The sequence below is a fragment of the Taudactylus pleione genome, unplaced genomic scaffold (assembly GCF_031769625.1).
Source record: "Taudactylus pleione unplaced genomic scaffold, aTauple2 ptg000536l, whole genome shotgun sequence".
NCBI classification, from domain to species: Eukaryota; Metazoa; Chordata; class Amphibia; order Anura; family Myobatrachidae; genus Taudactylus; species Taudactylus pleione.
In genome coordinates this window covers 2,498,008-2,517,697 of record NW_028284938.1, presented here as the reverse complement: position 1 = coordinate 2,517,697, position 19,690 = coordinate 2,498,008, and the positions used below count along the sequence as shown (strand labels likewise).

General features: G+C 46.4%; 1 protein-coding gene across 3 annotated transcripts in view; it reads left to right on the top strand.

Moving 5' to 3' along the window:
- Positions 1-19,690, top strand: part of HECW2 (HECT, C2 and WW domain containing E3 ubiquitin protein ligase 2) — a 455,376-nt gene that overhangs the window by 261,305 nt on the left and 174,381 nt on the right. For all 3 annotated transcript variants that reach the window (XM_088451025.1, XM_088451024.1, XM_088451026.1), the window contains one exon: positions 4,097-4,191. In XM_088451025.1, the coding sequence (XP_088307151.1) occupies positions 4,097-4,191 (95 nt within the window). The remainder of the gene's footprint in view (positions 1-4,096; positions 4,192-19,690) is intronic.

The window sequence follows — 19,690 nt, the reverse complement described above, 5'->3', positions numbered from 1 at the left end:
GCTGCCTTTGAGGCACTGAAGTTCGGCCGGCCCCACTCCAGGGTTTTTCAGCTGGACCTGTTAGCACAGGGGTCAGGGTCTCATCTGCTTCTACATCGACAGATCCGTCTGAGCCCGGTTACCAGAGTGGCCCTTTTCTGGTGGACGCAATCCACCAATTTTTTAGCGGGCCGGAAATTAGGAGTGGGAGATTGGATCATCGTAACACGGATGCCTGCCTCCGAGGATGACAAGCAGTAGTCCTCGATTTCCACTTTCAGGGTAGATGGTCTCTTCTAGAACAGACGTGGCCCATAAATGTGTTGGAACTCAGAGCGATTTACAATGCTCTGATAGAGACAATAGAGTTTCTACAGGCTCGTCCGGTAAGAGTTGAGGCCAACAATGCGACGGCCGTCATTTACATCAACCGCCTAGGAGGAACTCGGAGTTGCATGGCTCGGTGGGCCGAGAACCAGTCAGTAATCCTGTCGGCGGTATTCATTCCGGGTGTGAACAACTGGGAAGCAGATTACCTAAATCGACAGGATGTCCATCCCAGGGAATGGATGCTTCATCCATCGCGCTGATACATCGATGGGGAGGTCCTAAGGTGGACCTCATGGCGTCACGACTGAATTGTTAGCTCCCGGTATACGTGTCCAAAACTCGAGATCCGCAAGCGGAAGCAGTAGACGCTCTGACAAGTCCGTGGATCTACGACTTCGTTTACCTTTTTCCTTCTATTCCGCTTCTTCCTCGTCTTCTACAAACAATAAACAAGAGACAGCCTCTGTAATTCTCATGGCTCCGATCTGGCTTCGGAGAAGTTGGTTGTCGGACCTTCGGTCCCTATTGTCGAATGATCCGTGGCCCCTTCCTCTGCGCCCGGATCTTCTACAGCAGGGCCCCTTTTCATACACCCCAACTTAGCACAACTGCGTTTCGCGGGGTGGCTCTTAAAACCGATATCCTAGGATGCAGAGGCATCCCAGACGCGGTTATTCCTACCATGATACGCCTCAGAAAGCCAGTTTCGGCTGTGCATTATCATCGCTTCTGGCGTGCTTATATCTCAAAGGGTGTTCCAGTCGGTGTCTTCCGTCTAGGACTTTTCGTTTGTCTCGGTTCTGCTTTTACTTCGGACAGGTCTGGATTCTGGCCTTCGCCTGGGAACCTTAAAGGTGCAGGTTTGTGCCCTTTCCATTTTCTTTCAAGGGAAATTGGCCCTCATTCCTGAGGTGCAGACGTTTCTTCTTGGGGTCTTGCGTGTGCAGCCCCCTTTTGTACCTCCAAAAGTTCCCTGGGATCTAAACTTAGTGCTTCTGTTTCTGTGGTCGCCCATGTTTGAACCTTTTGGAGGAAGTTGATCTTAAGCACCAGTATTGAAAGACTGTCCTCCTTCTGACTCTCGCTTCGGCTCATAGATTTTCAGATTTGGGTGCTCTGTCTTATAGCCACCTAGGGTGGAACTCCGGACGGTACCGCCTTCCTTCCCAGGGTTGTCGGCTTTTCATTTCAATCAGCCTCTTGTGGTACAGTCGTCGGTGAAGGACTCTGCTGGTTCTTCTACCTTGGATATGGTTAGGGCTTTCTGCATCTATGTTGCCAGGACAGCGTCCCTTCGTAGTCTGAGTCGCTTTTTTTTTTTTTGTCCTCTATGTTGTTGTTCGGAGGGGTTGGCCAGCGTCTAAGCAGATTTTGGCATGTTGCATTCTGCTGACTATTCATCAGCCTTATGTTAGTGCCGACCGTGGGACTCCTTCGTCCATTTTGGCTCATTCCACACGTTCTGTGGGTGATTCATTGGCGGCCGGTAGAGGAGCCTCCACGTCATAATTGTGCCGTGCGGCCATTTGGTTTTCAGTTCTCACGTTCATCAAGTCTTACAAATTTGGTACGTTTGCTGCTTCGGCATACCGTTTTGGCCGTCTAGTTCTGCAGGCGCCGCAGAGCGCTCCCGCCCATTGTGAAAACTTTGGGACGTCCCCAGCATAAGCACCTCCAGTGTCCCCTAGTGGATGAAAGAGAAAATGGGATTTTGGTACCTACCGGTAATCCTTTTCTCTGATTCCACAGGGGACACTGGACGCCCACCTCTGCGCTCTTTGTCTGCCTGTTCGGCTTGTTCCGTATGTTGTATGATTCAGTTATTGTGTGTTCTTCTCTCCTTTTTATTACTCAGCTTGTTCTCCATCTCCTCTCGGTCTTCCATTTTCTAAACTGAGGGCTGATGGGGCATAGAGGGGAGGAGCTTCACACTTCTAAATTAAAGTGCCGGCTCCAGTTATCCACGCCTCTATACCCCAGCGTAAGCACCTCCAGTGTCCCCTGTGGAATCAGAGAAAAGGATTTACCGGTAGGTACCAAAATCCCATTTTCAAAAGTAGGCAAGTATGTCTCACAATGGTTGAGTTATATCTTCAAAATTGGGAAAATATCTGGATGACAGTTTAAATCGTGAGAGTTTTCTGAGTCTAAAAACATGTGTTTGTATGTTCTCGGACTCTATTACATTGGCCGAGTTTAAAAACTGTGAGAGTTTACTGCTGAACTCTCACATATTCTAAACTCTCATCCTATTACATTTGGCCCAATGTCTCTCGTTTTTTTTTTTGTTTTGCTTTTAAATTATTTTTAAAACAAAATAACAAAACAACACAACCATGTGTATAGTCTCTTGATCATTATGCTAATACTGATTTCAATCTACTTTAGCTGCAGTGTTTTGTGCCAATTCCCTGATACCCAGGTGCCGGGGCATCAGGGAAATCCAATATGCTGGATTTGCTCATCACGATCAAAACCTGATCGCGATCAGTAAATCGAGCATTTTTAACATGAAGAATTGCACTGATTTCACAACAAATCGATGGCCACCGATTGCTATTTCGGTTCAGCAGTTCCTATCGGATCGGAGAATCGGTGTAACGGCCGGCAGATATATGGGGCCCTTAATACAATGATTTCCTGAGAACATGACAGGATAGGATTCTAGGGGTGAGATGCACTAAACGGAAAATGCGGTAAAAGCCCCGTTTCCGTATGCACTATTGTCCTGGCCGCCGGGCTCCGATGCGGCTTCTACTGCATCGCGCTGCTATGAGGGACCCGATCGGATCCCTCACAGCATGCCCCGCGGCTGCCGCGTCACTTTGCGCATGCGCAGATGCACTGCCGGGTCATTAACCCGGAAGTCCAGGGCGCAGCGGAGATCGCTGCTTATCGGAAGAGCTGTCCTTTGCTGTACTGATCGCATATGTTAGTGCATATGCGATCAGTACCAATGCGATGTCCGGTGGTAAGTTTTGCACTGTGTTAGTGCATCCCGCCCGGTCAGAGTGTTGGTGAAGGATTGCTAGAACATGGTTAGGTAATTAATAAGAAAACTATGCTGATTACCAGGAAATAAATGTAAGACATTTATACATGCAGTTTTATATTTTATATTAATGACTTTACGATATTAGATTGATGTTGCATTAAAATAAAAAGGATTTGAGTTATAAGAATAGTATAGTAGTTGTGATTTAATCACGTTGAACAGGACTTGCTGCTACTATAGGTATTAATCTAACTATGGCATAACAGTTAACTTCAAGGAAATGTTTCCTCCTTTGGTCATCCTCACATTCACTCCCACACATGACTTTTCTCTCGATCATAGATCAGTAATAGCCTGCGCCAGGCTGTGCAGATATGCATTACTACAGGAAGTCCATGAGTGGGACCTCCATATCATAGTATATTTTCCAACACACAGAAAACATGCCTTCAGTAATCCCACAATGAAGTAGTTATATATGACAATAGTTTACAAAAAGCACTATTGCAAATGTTAATTCAGTGTTAAATATCTCAAGGGACTTTCACTTATATATTTGTGAATTTTATTAGTGCCACTTGTAAATAAGAGATTGTATTTTATCTTTAGTGACCCTTCAGCAAAGGTTGGTTTTAGCATTAACAGGCTGGGCTTAGTACCTAATGTTACTCTGTCTTGTGTTATAGTGCTTACTAAGAATATACTTTAAATTATAATTAATTTAATTTCAAGTTTGATGATAATTTATGTTCCTGCAAATGTAATATAACTAATTTGACCTTTTCTTTTCAGCTGAAATAAAAATTTGTTTTAAGTATTATCATGGTATCAGTGGATCTTTGAGAGCTACAACACCCTGCATCACTGTGAAAAATCCAGCTGTAATGGTATGTTTAATAATATTTTCAATGAACTGTGTTGTTGTAACGTGACATCTGATTTTCTCTTCCAAGCTGCACTGTTACAAATTTCGTACAGGTTGAATCTCCCATATCCGAAATCACAAAAGCCACATTTTTTTTGAGCGCCAACTGAGAAAGTGACACATTTAATTTCAGTGTACACAAACTTTGTTTCATGCCGAAAATTGCATAAAATGACCTTCAGGCTATGTGTATAAGGTGTATATGAAACCTAAACGTATTGCTTGTTTAGGCTCTCATTATGGTTTGCAAATATTACAAAATACAGAAAAATCCAAAATACTTCTGGTCCCAAGCATTTTGGATATGGGAGACTCAAACTGTATACCAGGTATTCAAATGACCTCTTCATAAAAAATGACATCAAATAATTACAAAAATTACAAATAAACCTCTGTACTCTGCACTGCATTGTTGGTGCCACGTCATGCCCATGTGCACTAATATTGTGCATGCATACCTTCAGGACTATGAGACCTAATGTGGAAAAAGTGCACTTCTGTGGTTTAATGTGCAGGGTAAACCCCACTTATTGAATTGGTCACGATTTGAACTAAAAAATAAAAACTTCTTTATCTGTTCACAAGAGGTTGTGGGAAGCTAGTTAAGGTATGGCGGCTGCCACTTCCTATGAACACTTTTTCTATGTCAAGCAGTGTTATCAAAGTACATAATTTCGAGGAGCTCATCTTTGACCATCACCAATGTATAGGGTGTAAAATTGCTTTTCTAGCCATTGTTGTAATTTCATTTAGTAGAGATATGAAAGGTGAGGAAAAGAGAACAGGTGATCATGATTTAAAATGAGCAAAGAAGAGACAGTCCCATGAATATGGTACTTTATTACAGCTGGAGATAAGACATTTTTTCTCTTCTCCATATTTATAGAACGTAAAACTGTCTTCTCTTGATACAGCCCCAATAGATTTTAACAGAGAAAGATGTTATTTATGGACAAGAGACAGTTAACGCCGTTAATATATGGTGTTATGGTAGGAGAAAGCAGAGAAATACGATTGTGCAGGCAGATGAAAAATATTAATGAAAATAGGATATTAAAAAATATAAAATATATACATATTTATATATGTACGGTATGTGTATGTATGTGTGTGTGTGTATATATATATATATGTTATAGGGTGGTTAGGTGCACTCTTCCTATGAGGGGGGCTATAACTGGTGGTGGATGTGGAGATAGTGTTGGTGTGTCTAATAGGAGGGAAAATGAAGGTAAATAAGAGACAGACAACTTAGGGAGTGAAAATTGTTTACTGAGCAGGCACAATGCTACTCCGATGAGGTCTTGAGTGGGGGGGGGGGAGATTGGGGTGGAGGAGAAGAGTGTAGGTGGTCAGGCTCTAGGTGGGAAGGTAGGTGGACGTCTTCCCAGCTGGACCTATGGTCTAAAGTCTTACGAGCCTTATAGGAGTGTCGAGTTACCTTGAAAGTTAGTGTGTTGCTTTAAAAAGTCTTGCTGTAGGCGGCGTACCACACGGTGGTATCTAGGTAACCAAGTACTTACCTACCGGTAGGTTTTAGAGTGGATGGATGGTGCGGCCGTGATGCTTAAGGTGAGGGGATTTGTTCTCTTCCTGGTGTGCTCTGTTGATTCGGTGGTCGGAACGCACGTGGTGCAGGACGCTTGTCGGAGAAGGTGGCCGGGCAAACTTGGTGAGTGATTGTGTCTCACGAAATCGTGGGGTCTTTGGATGACTGTTTGTGATTGGAATTCACGCGGTGTATGCGGTTCCAGGTCCCCTAGACCCGCTGACTGGTGCCTTGCATGGGTCGGCGGTTGGCTGGGCCGGTGCTGGGGGTGACCCGTCTCTTCAGAGGACACTTGCGTGATAAAATGGCCACCGCCTTACCCTGCTGTGTGCCTTATATAACCAATAAAATGTCAGTCGACTTTCTGGAGCTTTTAGATAACCAATAAAATGGCCTCCAAACCTTTTGTAACATCTATAGGGGCATTTATATTTCTGGCCTAAGGCGGAGTGTATACTAAGCGGGCTCCCACACACTGCAGTATCTTATTCACTAAAAGGCATCCTTAATAGTAATGGCCGGCGACATTACTATACTGCGCATGCGCACACCCGCAGCAGACACCACAAGGTGGGTGCAACGGGTTCACGCATGCGCAGCACCAGCTGCGAGGCAATGTGGGTCATTGCAGACATCACAGATAATGTCATAAACATGGCCACCGTGGTACTGCGCATGCACAGAACGGCGAATAGCGCCGAACCTGATTCAGCCCATTACCCCTATTAGTGTACTATATAAGGGACACCCATGGAGACCTAATATCACCCCTGAGGAAGTCCAGCAGGACAAAACGCGTTGGACCCACTATACCAGCCTCTTCACACTGGCTATATGCAGATAAGCACTTTTTCTACTTTTTTAATTGATTCAATTGTTGTATATTGTTCCTGTATTCCATATCTCCTTTGTTATGGTATAATAAATCCCATTTGGAAAATAACCACTGGTGATGGGTCATTTCTGCTTGGTTAAAAAACACATAACCTACCCATGTGAAAGGTGCTGGGGTTACTAAGGGATACTGGAGGAGAGATCAGGAACTTCTGATTACATGCTGCTTTTCAAGTGCTATCTGGTACGCATATTATACTAATAGCACCACATAACTGATATAAGAAGTACAGCACTATATTATCTTTCCCATCTGGCTCTGACCGAGCCCCTCCACTAAGGGTTTCCTAATCATCAGAATCCCGGGATCATCTCTTTGTGTGAAATCTGGTACGCACATTTATTTTAGAGCAAGTGCACCCTATTATTTAATTTACTACACTATCAGGCACATGTTCTCTCCAACCCCCTTTTTCTGATACAGATATATATATATTCCATAGACAAAAAACCTTACGGTTTCACATGTCCCATTAAGGTTTCTTAGACATGATCTGAAATTTTACAAAACCTATTGAATTTCTTCAACTCAAACTTAAAAAAGCGATGAAATTCCGATCATGCCTTAATGGATGTGTTCCTTGCGCAATACAGATATGGTATGCCATCACACCCTGTGGTTAACTACAGGTTCAGCACTCTCACAGAGTGTGATTGCTGTCACTCACAAAATGGTGGAGCTGCTAATTCACAGAATTGTGTGCTCATTGGAATACACACATGCAGTCTATGCAACTGAGGTCTGAGCAGTTATGCTTATTTAAAATATATTAACTATCAGGGTTTGGAGGAGCAAACTGGGCCACCTGCAGGGGAGAAGGGCAACAAAATGGTACATTAGCACAGGTGAAGGAAGGCCGGCAAATAGGAGGTGTTTTGGGTGTGCACAGGGAGAGATGGCTGCTGGGGTGGGCTGCAGGAGTGGAGGGCAGCGGCAGCAGCAGGGGTGCGGAGCAGTCGCAGCAGTGGAACAGTGCACAGGGGCATCAGCGGGCGACGGGCTCACTGGTGCTGGGCATGCATCTGAGAAAATAAAATTATTAAGACACAGATGCATGGATGTATCTGTGAGATCCATCTATGCATCTATGTTAAAAATTGAATATGTGTAAAATAAATAAAAAGGACATGCCCCCTCCCCACCCAAAGCACAACCAGCCCCATGCTTTTCACTGCCAGTCTGAGTTGTGAAAATACAGGGGACAAAAAGCTTAGTGGCCTCCTGCATTAAGCACAACCAACACCGGGCTTTTTAGATCCAGTCCTGGTTGTCAAAATACAGGGGACAAAAAACATAGGGATCCCCTGTATTTAGTACAACCAGCACTGGGGTCATTCGAGCCAGTCCAGGTTTTGGAAATACAGGGGACAAAAAGCATAGGGTCCCTTGTTGTTTCCATAACCAACACCTAGCTCTTTCTAGCGGGGGGATAATACCACAGCCAGGGGAACCCTTCCACCGGGCCCCCCGGCCACAGCATTAATTCTGACCGCTAGTCAGCCCAGGGGAGCAGAGTACCCCCCAAAAAAGGGGACCCCCCTCTCAAGGGCACCCCAGGCATGGGCTGAGAGCCCAGGGCTATCCCTGGCACCCCTGGACGGTGGGTGCTAGGTTTATTGTGTATCGTGGCCCCCTCCCCCTAAGGCTCAACCAGCCCTTGGCTCTTCACTGCCGGTCCTGGTTGTGAAAATACAGGGGACAAATGACATCGGGTCCCCTGTATTTAACACAACCAGCACCAGACTATTCAGAACCAGTTCTGGTTGCCAAAATACAGGGGATAAACGACACAGGAGTCCCCTGTATTCAACACAACCAGCACTGGGCTCTAAGCCAGTCCTGGTTCTGGAAATACACGGGGAAAAAATGAGTCGGTTCCCCTGTATTTACCAGAACCGGCACCGGGGGGTAATGCCACAGCCAGGGGAGCCCTTTCACTGGTCCCCCAGCCAAAGTATTACCCCTGACCGCTAGTCAGCCCAGGCCGGGGATCCCTGAGGAGCTGGGGACCCCCCATTAAAGGGGTCCCCCTCTCCATAGCACCCCAGGCCTTGGCTGATAGCCCGGGGCTATCCACGGAACCCCTGTGCGGTGGGTGCCGGGTTGATTGTGTAATATGGTGCATTTGAAAGAATATTGTCTTTTGCGGGTAAACTATAGGTCCCAGCATGCTGGTACTTGGAGAACCACAAGTACCATCAAGTGGGGCATTTAGGGCCCACTGGTACCTGTAGTACACCAGTAAAAGAAATATTAAAATGAACAGACTAGACCGAGCCTTTAAGCTCTTTTTCATGGCCGCTACCACCCTAGGAGTTCGGCGTCTTCGCCCTGGCGAGCGCCAACCCTCCAGGGTTTCGGCGTCTTTGCCCTGCAGGCACCAACCCGCTAGAGCCTAGGCATCTTCGCCTGGCAGCGCCAACCCGCAAGGGCTTCAGCATCTTCACCTGGAGAATGGCGGCCAATTAGCTCCTTTCCGCTGCTGCCACCTCCCTAGGGCTTCTTGTGTCCTTTTAATCTAGACGGCGGCAGCCTGTGTAAGCTGTTTTGCATGGCTGCCGCCTACTAGGACTTCCGGCATCTGGGAGCTCTTGACTGCTCTCTCTCCGCCGCCGGACTGCGATGCTGCTGCCTCTCGCTGGCTTAAATAAGCCAGCCGAGGGGGCGGGGTAACTACGTCGCAAGACGTGATTGGCTCGTGGACATTTTTGAAATGGGCTTTGATGACGAACTCGGCAGAATGGCTGGCAGGGACTGGATCCTCTCGGAACTAGGCCTGCTGCCAACACACGCACAGATGCCGGGTCCCGCAGCCTGCACCACCACCGCCGCTGTAGCCCGTACCCATGCCACCACTGTTCGCTCCACCGACGCCGCTGACGCCAGCTCCATCGCCGCCGGGACCTTGGTAAGTAACTACCTCATCGGGCCGGGCCACCACTTCCGCCCGCTGCCATTTGCCAGGTCGCCCCGCCGCTAATGCCCGCAAAAGGCAGCATGTTGTTGCACCTAGGTGAAGCCACCACATTACACCCCCCTGCTGGAAGGCTCCGCAACAAGTTGAACTCCCTATCTCTATAATGGGGAATTTGTGAGGTAATAGTTTAAAGTTTTAACTTTCTCAACTACCTGAACCCCAAAAGCCCCTACCCTGGAACAAGACAAACCCCAAGTCTACATTCGCTCCCTACCCTGACTTAAGCCTTTCCAAAAATCCCCCATAGACTACAGCACAAAAGTAGTCCTAACTGAGAGTGTCAGAAAAAACTGACAGTTGGAACTTCAGATTACTCCCAAATCCTTATTTTTATTTTTTTGCCCTGAAATAAATTTTTTTGCCCTGCAGCACCTAGCATCAGTTCTACCTGTCCATGCCAAATTTCAGCTCGGTACCTCCTATAGCTTTTGAGGTATAGCCCCTTAAACACTATACCCCCCCCCTCCGGAATTCTCTATGGAGAATTCCCTATTTTTCAAGTCAGCCTTAATATAAGGGCATGACAGCTAGCACGAAGGAGAGGAGCCGGACCTCGCCTCTAGCCGTGACGCTCAGTCGGAGCACACAGGCTTACAGCTGTGCAGTGTTTGCTGGAGCCTTGTTATTATGCTTGCTTATGTCCGTTACAATGTGAGTGTTCTCATTGATGTAGAATAAATATATTTGTTATGTGGTTCACAATGGTGCGCTTCCTGATTTTGTTTTAATAGAGAGACGGCTCAGGAGGTGGGCTAAGGAGGTGAGCTGCATACATCAATGACTATTCCTCGTTTAAAGGAACTGGCTGGCTAAGTAAATTCCAAAAATACCCTGAGAAGTGCAGGGAGAGGATTCACAGGGAAAGAGCTTTCGCGCAGGCTTTGTCCCTGCATGCCATATTTAATACATACTTGCGATTTTGGGCAAATTTATCACATCCCAGATGTGAATTGTGATAAATATGCACCTAAAGTTTGGGTACACGTTAGACGATATTAGACGAGTTTCCCGGATCGGGACGACATATCGTCCACAACGGTAAATGTGTCGTTCATCGGGGTCGTTCCATCGGCATGCATGTAGGTCCGATGAAACGACCCTGCTGCCGACGCCAGGCAGGTGAATGGAGGTGGTGGCCGACATATCTGGCATGGTCGGGCATTGGATCGTGTAATGTCTACCAGCAGCCAGATATGTCTGCCCGTTGGGTGTTACATCGCTTGTTGCACACCTCGGTCAGTGTGTACCCAGCTGTAGGCTTTAGTAAGGATTTTTTTTCAAACATTATAAATCTGAAGCCCTACATTATTGAAATCAAACTTTAATAAGATTAAAATAATATTAATAAATGTATATGGTTTAGAAAGAAATTGAAAATTAAACTAAGAATAATGCAAAAGACTGTCAAAGTGGTGATCTAGGAGTACCTAGCATCCACAAATGTCAGTTGATAATGAAGCTGAAACATAGTCGCACACTATGCCAAAATTCACACAAACGGCAATGTTTTTTTTTTTAATTTGCGGATGCCTCTGAGTTGCATTGCGTATGCATCCCGATGGTGTTTGTGCTGAGACGCAGTACAGATTTGGACACATACAAGAAGAACTGTATAAGCAGTGTATGGGGCGCTTCTGGGCTGCTACTGGGTAGTAAAATCGGGTTGGCAAAACAGACAGATAGCATTTTATGGTAGTGAATAGCCCCGGTTGTTAAAGCCCAAGGCTACCACCTTTTATAGGGCTCTACAGGAGACCTTGGGGTATCAGTTGATGACGTCAGTCGTCGGCACCTCAACAGTTATTTTTGTGCTCCCAGGATGCACCGGGCCCCTCTCCTATACCCCGCCCCCAGGCCAAGGCACCTCAGTTTTGTAGGTGCTCGGCTGGAGTCGGGTCACTTCAAGAGGGGTTTTCCTGCAGAGTAGTCAGTAAGGGCAGTGCAGCGGAAGCCCATGCTGCCACTCCGACACCCCACCGGCGCCAAGACGCTGGCACTGCGCTGGGGATCGCTAGCCAAAACCCCCAGACGCCCAGGACTGTGGCCGGACTTCACGGGGGACATTCAGGTAAGCAGCAGGCGTCCGTGGCGGGCGCCTGCTGACAGCACAGTTCATTTATTTCCCATGGCTGGGGGAAGAGGCTGCGTGTGACACCAGGCACTGCGCCTGCGCTGCCACTAGAGCATCAGGGATATGGGGCATCCCAGGGTGTAATAGCACGCCAGGGGAGCGGGCTTTCCCTGTACTGCACAGCCGGTCCCTCCCCCGCTGCACTACGCACCTTTCCACTGCGGTCTGCCGGTTGTAGTCAGCGCTCCTCCCTCAGGCACTCCTCCTCTGAGTCCTACGGCGGCCATTTTATTGTGCACAAACACTGGTCTCAGCGGGAGCTGCGGAGCCTGGGTCCCCCTACATACCTCTCCTCCAAGCAGGTCAGTGTATGTAGCACTATTCCTACTAGACAATAGGTCTAGTTAGATGATGATAGTGCAATATAGTGCATGTTTTTCTTTTCTCTGTCAGCCATTTTAACTATCCCTGTACTTTCTTTTTCAACACTAGCCCTAGCGGTGACAGTGCTGCTTAGGGGTTAGTTTACTTCACAGTTCAGTTATTGAGCTGAGGAGTGTGACACATACATCCATTATGTCTGGAAGTGATTCTGGACAGGCTGATATCCCCCTCACACAGTCCTGCACTAGGTGTTTTGCAGGACCAAAGGAGGGGGAGATTATTGTGGGAGGAGTGTATACCATGTGTGCCAGGAATGCAGGATTACCTGCTGGGCCCTGCTCTTCTCAAGAGCCTCCCTGGGATTGTTTTGCACAAGCAGTAACTACCCTGATGGGTCGGCTTGCTGCACCTCCGGTGGCCCCACAATTGGGGTACGCTCCGCAGGTTGCTATGCCATCTACTTCATAGGGGACCCCCTGAAAGCTGGTTGTGGCTCATAATATGCCTTTACAACCTACCCCCTACCAGGCGTCACCTGAACCTGTTTGGGTTAATGCTCTCTCCAACATGGTGCAAAACCTGACGGAGATTTTACAGTGTGAGTCTTTCCAGCGTCCAGCTAGAAAGGAGGTGCTGTCTTCTCAGTCCACTTACTATCAAGATGATGTGTCGACTGATGATGGGGAAATTCAGGACTTATCTGAATCAGAGCTCCCTCAGAACCTAAATCCAAAATTTATGTAAACAGCCTCATTCGTGCAGTCCGTGTGGCCATGGATATTGGGGATGAGGATACCCCGGCCGCCAAATCCAAACATGCTTTCTTTAAGGAAGTTAAAAGTTCAGCGATGGCTTTTCCTCTGTTGGATCAGCTGGTTGAACATTTGGAAGAAGCCTGGAAAACTCCAAGCAGGAGATTTCAACCGCAGAGACGGTTGGAGGCCACTTATCCGTTCGAGGAGAAGTATTTCTCTAAATGGGAAACTCCTCCTCAGGTGGTTTCTCATATTACACGCCTTGTCAAATGTGTGACCCTCCCTATACCGTCCATGTCATAATTAAAGTATGTTACGGACAGAAAAGTGGAGGGGTGCTTAAAGTCTATTTACTCCCTTTCTGCGGGGGGTCGCTAGGCCAGCTATGGCTATATGCTGGGTGGCCAGGGCCATGGAACGTTGGGCTAATGCCTTGGAAGCATCCTTGCCTTTGGAAGCTACCAGTGAACAAATTGAACTGGTAGGTTACCTCAGAGACTCAGCTACATATGTGAATGAGGCTGCTTTGGATGTAAGTCTCTTAACATCTTGCATTCCATCGGCTGCGGTGTCAGCCAGACGCTCTCTTTTGTTGCGATCTTGGAGAGCAGATGCTGAGTCCAAGAAAGGGTTAGAGAGTTTACCCTTTAATGGCCAGGTCTTGTTTGGGCCAGATTTGGACAAAATTGTAGACACTTTGGCGGCTGCCAAGTCTGCCTGTTTACCATCAGCCCCAATGCCGTCGGGATCTGGAACTCCATCCTTTCGGACCTTCCGTCCTCAGGGTAAGTCCAAGGTTCAGTCCTTTCCCAGACCGTCAGGAACTAAGAAAGTCACAAAGCCGAAGAAGCAGGCTTGGAGTACCAGGCGTCCAGCTGCCAAGCCCAACGCTAAACCCTCAGCCTGACGGGGCGGGCCTCGCCTTGGGGATCCCCTAGGTGAGAGGCTGACTTCTTCAGTTCGCCCAGTGTTGGTGTCATACCACAACAGACACTTGGGTAAGGGAAGTGGTCTCTGAAGAGTACGCCCTCTCCTTCCGCTACAGACCTCATCAATTCTTCACTACGTGACTTCAGATCAGGAAAAGGCATTGGAACTTCCGAAAGTTATACGTTCTATGTCCTGCAGGGAGTTATAGTTCCGAACCTACTTCCCAGAGGGAATGGGGTATTCCACCCTCTTTTTGGTTACAAAACCGAATGGTGCATAAAGGCCTATCCTAAATCTCAAGTCCCTGAACAAGTTTCTTTTGCCTCGGTTGAAAATGGAAACCCTGCGGTCAAATATACTGACTATGGAACCTGGGGATTTTATGGTGTCTCTGGACATTCAGGATGCATACCTGCATGTCCCGATAGCTTCGGCTCACCAGAAGTACCTCAGGTTCACAGTGTTAAAACACCATTTCCAGTTTCAGGCCCTGCCGTTTGGACTGTCCATGGCACCCAGGGTGTTCACCAAACTTATGGCAGTGATGGCGGCCCAACTGTGGCTGCAGGGGGTCCATCTGTTGCCTTACCTGAACGACCTGCTATTGCTAGCCAGGTCTCCAGAATTGCTTCTTCAGCATCTACAGCTGACAATTACAGTGCTACAAAGCCACGGTTGGTTGATCAAATGGAAGAAGATACTTTCCAGATGGGACAGATCTCCACACCAGATACGAACCCAGACATTGGTACTGTCTCCAGATGTACATCTGACTTGGTGGCTTCACACAAGTCACCTTACCAAGGGCCGCCCCTTTTGGATCCCGGAGTGGGTCCTCCTGACAACAGATGCCTGTTCCCGGGGTTGGGGTGCAGTGACGGGCTCACACCTCTTCCAGGGAAGGTGGACAATAGAGGAATCCGTTCTTCCAATAAACATATTGGAACTTAGGGCGGTTCTAAGGGCTCTTCAGCAAGCAAGGCTCATGCTTCACGGAAATCCCGTGCAAGTCCAGTCAGAAAAAGTCACCACAGTGGCCTACATAAACTGCCAAGGAGGTACTCGAAGTCAGGCGGCACTAGTGGAAGTGTCCCTCATCCTGACTTGGGCGGAGGGCAATCTCCCAGCCATCTTGGCAGTGTTCGTTCCCGGGAGTGCTCAACTGGGAAGCGGACTTCCTAAGCCGTCACGACGTACGCCCAGGGGAATGGTCCCTTCACCAGGAAGTATTTCAGCTCTTTGTTGACAAGTGGGGGCTTCCCGAAATAGATCTAATGGCATCTCGTCACAACCACAAGTTGCCAGTGTACGGCTCAAGGACAAGAGATGTGGGGGCTCTCCTGGTAGACGCTCTGTTGGTCAGATTGACCTTTCAGTTCGCGTACCTGTTCCCTCCATTCTCCCTTCTTCCTCGGGTGATTCGAAAGTTCAAGCAAGAAGGAGGCATGCTGCTGCTGGTGGCTCCAGCGTGGCCCAGACGTCACTGGTACGCAGATCTTCTGAGTCTCTCCATAGACACTCCGATGCTGTTGCCTCTACATCCGGACCTGTTGTCTCAAAGTCCTAGCCTCTAGCCGGACCTGAGTCTTTGACGGCGTGGCTCTTGAGACTGCCCTCTTGAGGTCCAGGGATTTTTCCAGCTCGGTGGTTAACTCCATGCTCAGAGCTCGAAAGCCTGCTTCTGCGAGGATTTATTACAGAGTGTGGCACACCTTTTTTGACTGGTGTTGCCCCAGAGGTTATAGTCCTCAGATATTTGGAATATCCAGGGTTTTGGATTTCCTGCAGGCAGGCTTAGATCACGTTTTTCACCTTGCTTCTCTGAAGGTGCAGGTTTCTGCCCTGTCAGTACTGTTTCACCGTAGGATTGCTACTCTTCCTGATATACACACCTTTATGCAGGGTGTGCTTCGCATTCAGCCTCCCTTTGTCCCACCTGTGGCTCCTTGGGATTTGGCTGTGGTCCTTAGGGCTCTACAAGGGCTGCCATTTGAACCACGGGGCTCAGTGGAATTTAAATGGCTTACAGCTAAGACTTTTCTTCTTCTGGCCATTGCTTCGACCAGAAGGGAGTCAGATTTGGGGGCTCTTTCTTGTCGCCCTTCCTTTCTGATTTTTCACACGGACAGAGTACTTTGGACTCACCCTGATTTTCTACCTAAGGTGGTATCTAGTTTCCACATTAATGAGGAAATTATATTGCAGGCCTTTAATTCCCCAGACCTCTCAGCTGGTGAGGCCTCCTTGGATGTAGTACGTGCTCTAAGGACTTATGTTGATCGTACCAATTCATTTCGGAAGTCGGACTCGTTGTTTGTCCTTTATGGTTTCCGTAAGAAGGGATGGCCTGCCACTAAGCAGACTTTGGCAGGCTGGATTCGCTTGGCAATTTCAGGGGCTTACATTCATGAGGGCCTTCCTGTACCGTCCTCTGTTAAGGCTCATTCTACTCGGTCTGACGGTCATTTGTGGGCAGCTCGCCGTGGCGCCTTGGCTGTTCAGCTGTGTAAAGTGGCCACATGGTCTTCTGTCTAAACCTTTTTAAGACATTATGCATTTGATACCTTTGCCTCTCAGGATGCTTCCGTCGGGTGGCGGATTCTCCTTTCTGCACAGGAGCGTCCCCACCCTTAAGGAGTCTGCTTTGGGACATCACCAAGGTCTCCTGTGGAGCCCTATGGATCCTGCAATAGAAAATAAGAGATATGGTAAGACCGTACCTTTTGTTATCTCTATTTCTACGAAGTCCATAGGGATCCACAGGACCCCCAACCTGTCGCACCTGTGCTGCAGATGGGCTGTGTTCTGGTCACCGGTTTTTCCATCTCCTTCTATATGTGAGAATGTGATACTTGTGTGTTCCAGAATTTCTTTCTTCTCTTTTCTCCTCCAGCCATTGGCTTGTTACATAACTGAGGTGCCTTGGCCTGGGGCGGGGTATAGGAGAGGGTGCATCCTGGGAGCACAAAATTAACTGTCGAGGTGCCTGACGACTGACGTCATCAACCTATACCCCAAGGTCTCATTGTGGATCCCTATGGACTTCGTAGAAATAGAGATAACAAAGGTAAGGTCTTACCATATCTCTTATTTTTCACCTCCGATAAATTATCGGGGTTAATTGAATTCCTCCCCTTAGAATCCAGCCATATATATACAATTACCATATATCCTGCTTTGAATACCCTCAAAAGAAACTTCACCTTCTAATCTGCTTTTACCTTCAAATCAATTAAATCTAATTATCTAGGTTCATTCCATTTGAAATATACAATATACTTTTAACCCTACAACAGTCAATTCATCATGAGCCAGCATTCAAACCAGCCCTAGATCATAACAGTTTTAAACCTTAAACAATATTAAATTTATATTATCTATATCCTTTCTGATTTCCAGTCTGTTAAAGCAAGATTTAACTTAACCAAGAGGATTATATTTTCCAATATCTACAATTTAGAAATTACATCTTTAAAAAAAATAAAAACAAATGAAACAAATAAAAAATCTGCAATCTGCTCAATTTAAATATATATGTAAATTAAAATCAATACCAAAAGCATTATTCCCACTATATTATAATTCATATGGTCACTTTGGTAAGAATTTCATGAACTAAAAGGAGAGGAGGACATAAGGGAGATCTTGACTATAGAAGATTGGATTAAAATAAGAGAAAAGATTAATAATAGTTCCATCTGTTCCAAAAACTCATACAAAATCTACTTAAGATGGTATTACTCACCAGCCTGTCTAAGTCTAATCAATTCCAATAACATAGGCAGATGTTGCTCATGTGGAGAGTATGGATCCTTATCACATATACAGTACTATGGCACTGTCATAAAATGAAAATATTTGGAACAATGTAATCGAACTAATTATCAAATTAATTAATATTATACTTTTATATAGTGGGTTATTCAATTAGCCCTAATAATTGTGGGGGGGGCTAAAAGTTGGACATGTCCCTGTTTTTTAGCTTCAAGCAATTCAATTAGAGGCCGTTTCCACCCTAAAGCCCCCCCCCCCCCCCACCCCCCCGAGAAATGATCTGGGTTTTTTTGGGCGAAAACACATGAAATCCTTGATAAACTAATAGACCTATGTGTTTTTGCTGGCGGCTTCCTGAAAACAGGCTAATTATTGTGGATTTTTCCTGCTGAGGACCCCAAACAAATCTGCGATGCTGCCGTGCTTCAGGGGATCACATTACCGTGCAGTGATTTACCGTGGTTAGTTGAATTCCCCCCATAGGGAGGTATCCAATGATTGCGGCAGGGCTATCCAATTAGCCCTAAAGTGCCGTCTGGCACCTGCACTTATCGTGGTTATTTTTTGGGACCTGATGTGTCCCGAAAAAAAAAATCCACAATAAGTGCCATTTTTTCACCACCTAAATGGAGAAAACACATAGGTCTGCAAGCTTATCGCGGATCCTATGTGTTTTGGGGAGAAGTATCCTATTATTTCGACCGAAATAATAGGATAGGGGGAAAAACATCTGTGAAAAATGGGGATAATCGGCTAAAAAGCTCAGATTTTCGCCTAATTGGATACCCCCCATAGTCTTCATCTAAATTGACCCGTTCTAAATATTTAAAAACCACTATTGCCTGCTAAGCAATTGGGTCTACCCAGTTGCCCATCCTGAATGGGGTGACATTGCATTTTCAGTGAGAGGTGTAATGTTGCATAATCTAATCTGCTCATTGTAATGTGGTATAATATGAACTGGAAGGAATTATAATGTTACATAATATGAAATGTGACACTGTAATCTTGCACAATATGAAGTGGAGGTAACCTGTAATGTGGCACAATATGAACTGGGGCACTGTAATGTGGCATAATTTGTTAATGTAGGGAACAATAATGTGGCATAATATGAACTGGATGCAATATAGTATGGCATAATATGAACAGGGAGCATTGTAATGTGGCATAATATGAACTGGGGACACTGTATGTCTAATGGGAATTGGGAGAACTGTGTGGCATAATGTGTACTGGCAGCCCTAAAATGTCACATAATGTGAACTAGGGCACTACTATGGTTCATAAAATAAATTAAGCCGCTACTATGGAGCATAATGTTAACTAGGGCACTACTAATGTCCAGAAAATGAACTAGGGCACTATTATGGGGCATAAACCTAACAGCTGCTGCGGAGATCCGTCTCTCTTGAAGTATTGGGACAGGAACCCCTTCAAAATGTTGCTATGGGGCCCACAAAGTTCTGGCTATGCCCCCGTATCATATATTAATCTATTTAAAATACAAAACAATGACCTTAACATGCAGCAGGCAGATGTGTCTTCACTGGGGAGTTGGTGAAGCAGTCAGAGGTGGCTGAACTGAGGAGGGGGATTTGCAGCAACCAGAGGTGTCTGGATGGGGATTGCTGCAGTCAGAGATGGCTGAACTGAGGGAGGGGGAGGCAGTCAGAGGTGGCTGGACTGGGGGATCTGCAGGCAGAAGCGTGTATTGAGCAAGCGTATGTCATATGATGTCAAAAGAAAAATGTTTTCGGTGGGATGGATGAAGATACAGAGCAATAGAGTCAGGGCGGGAGTGAGAGAAGGGGATTGGGGTTAGAGAGAGAAAGGGGAGATACAGAATTGTGAGCTGGGGGAGAGCGAGAATGGGGTAATGAAGACAGAGAGAAAATGCAAGGTACCACGCAGCACAAGTTAGCAACCCAACGAATGGACATACATCCACACACATATATATATATATATATATATATATATATACACATACATACGTATATTAACTACTACTTACCCTTCCCCTCTTAATTTCTGTATCCCTTTCTACATATTTTACAAAATATATATTTGTATATACTCTTTTATTTTGAACTGTTGTAATCCATAGGGGACATAAAATCTGA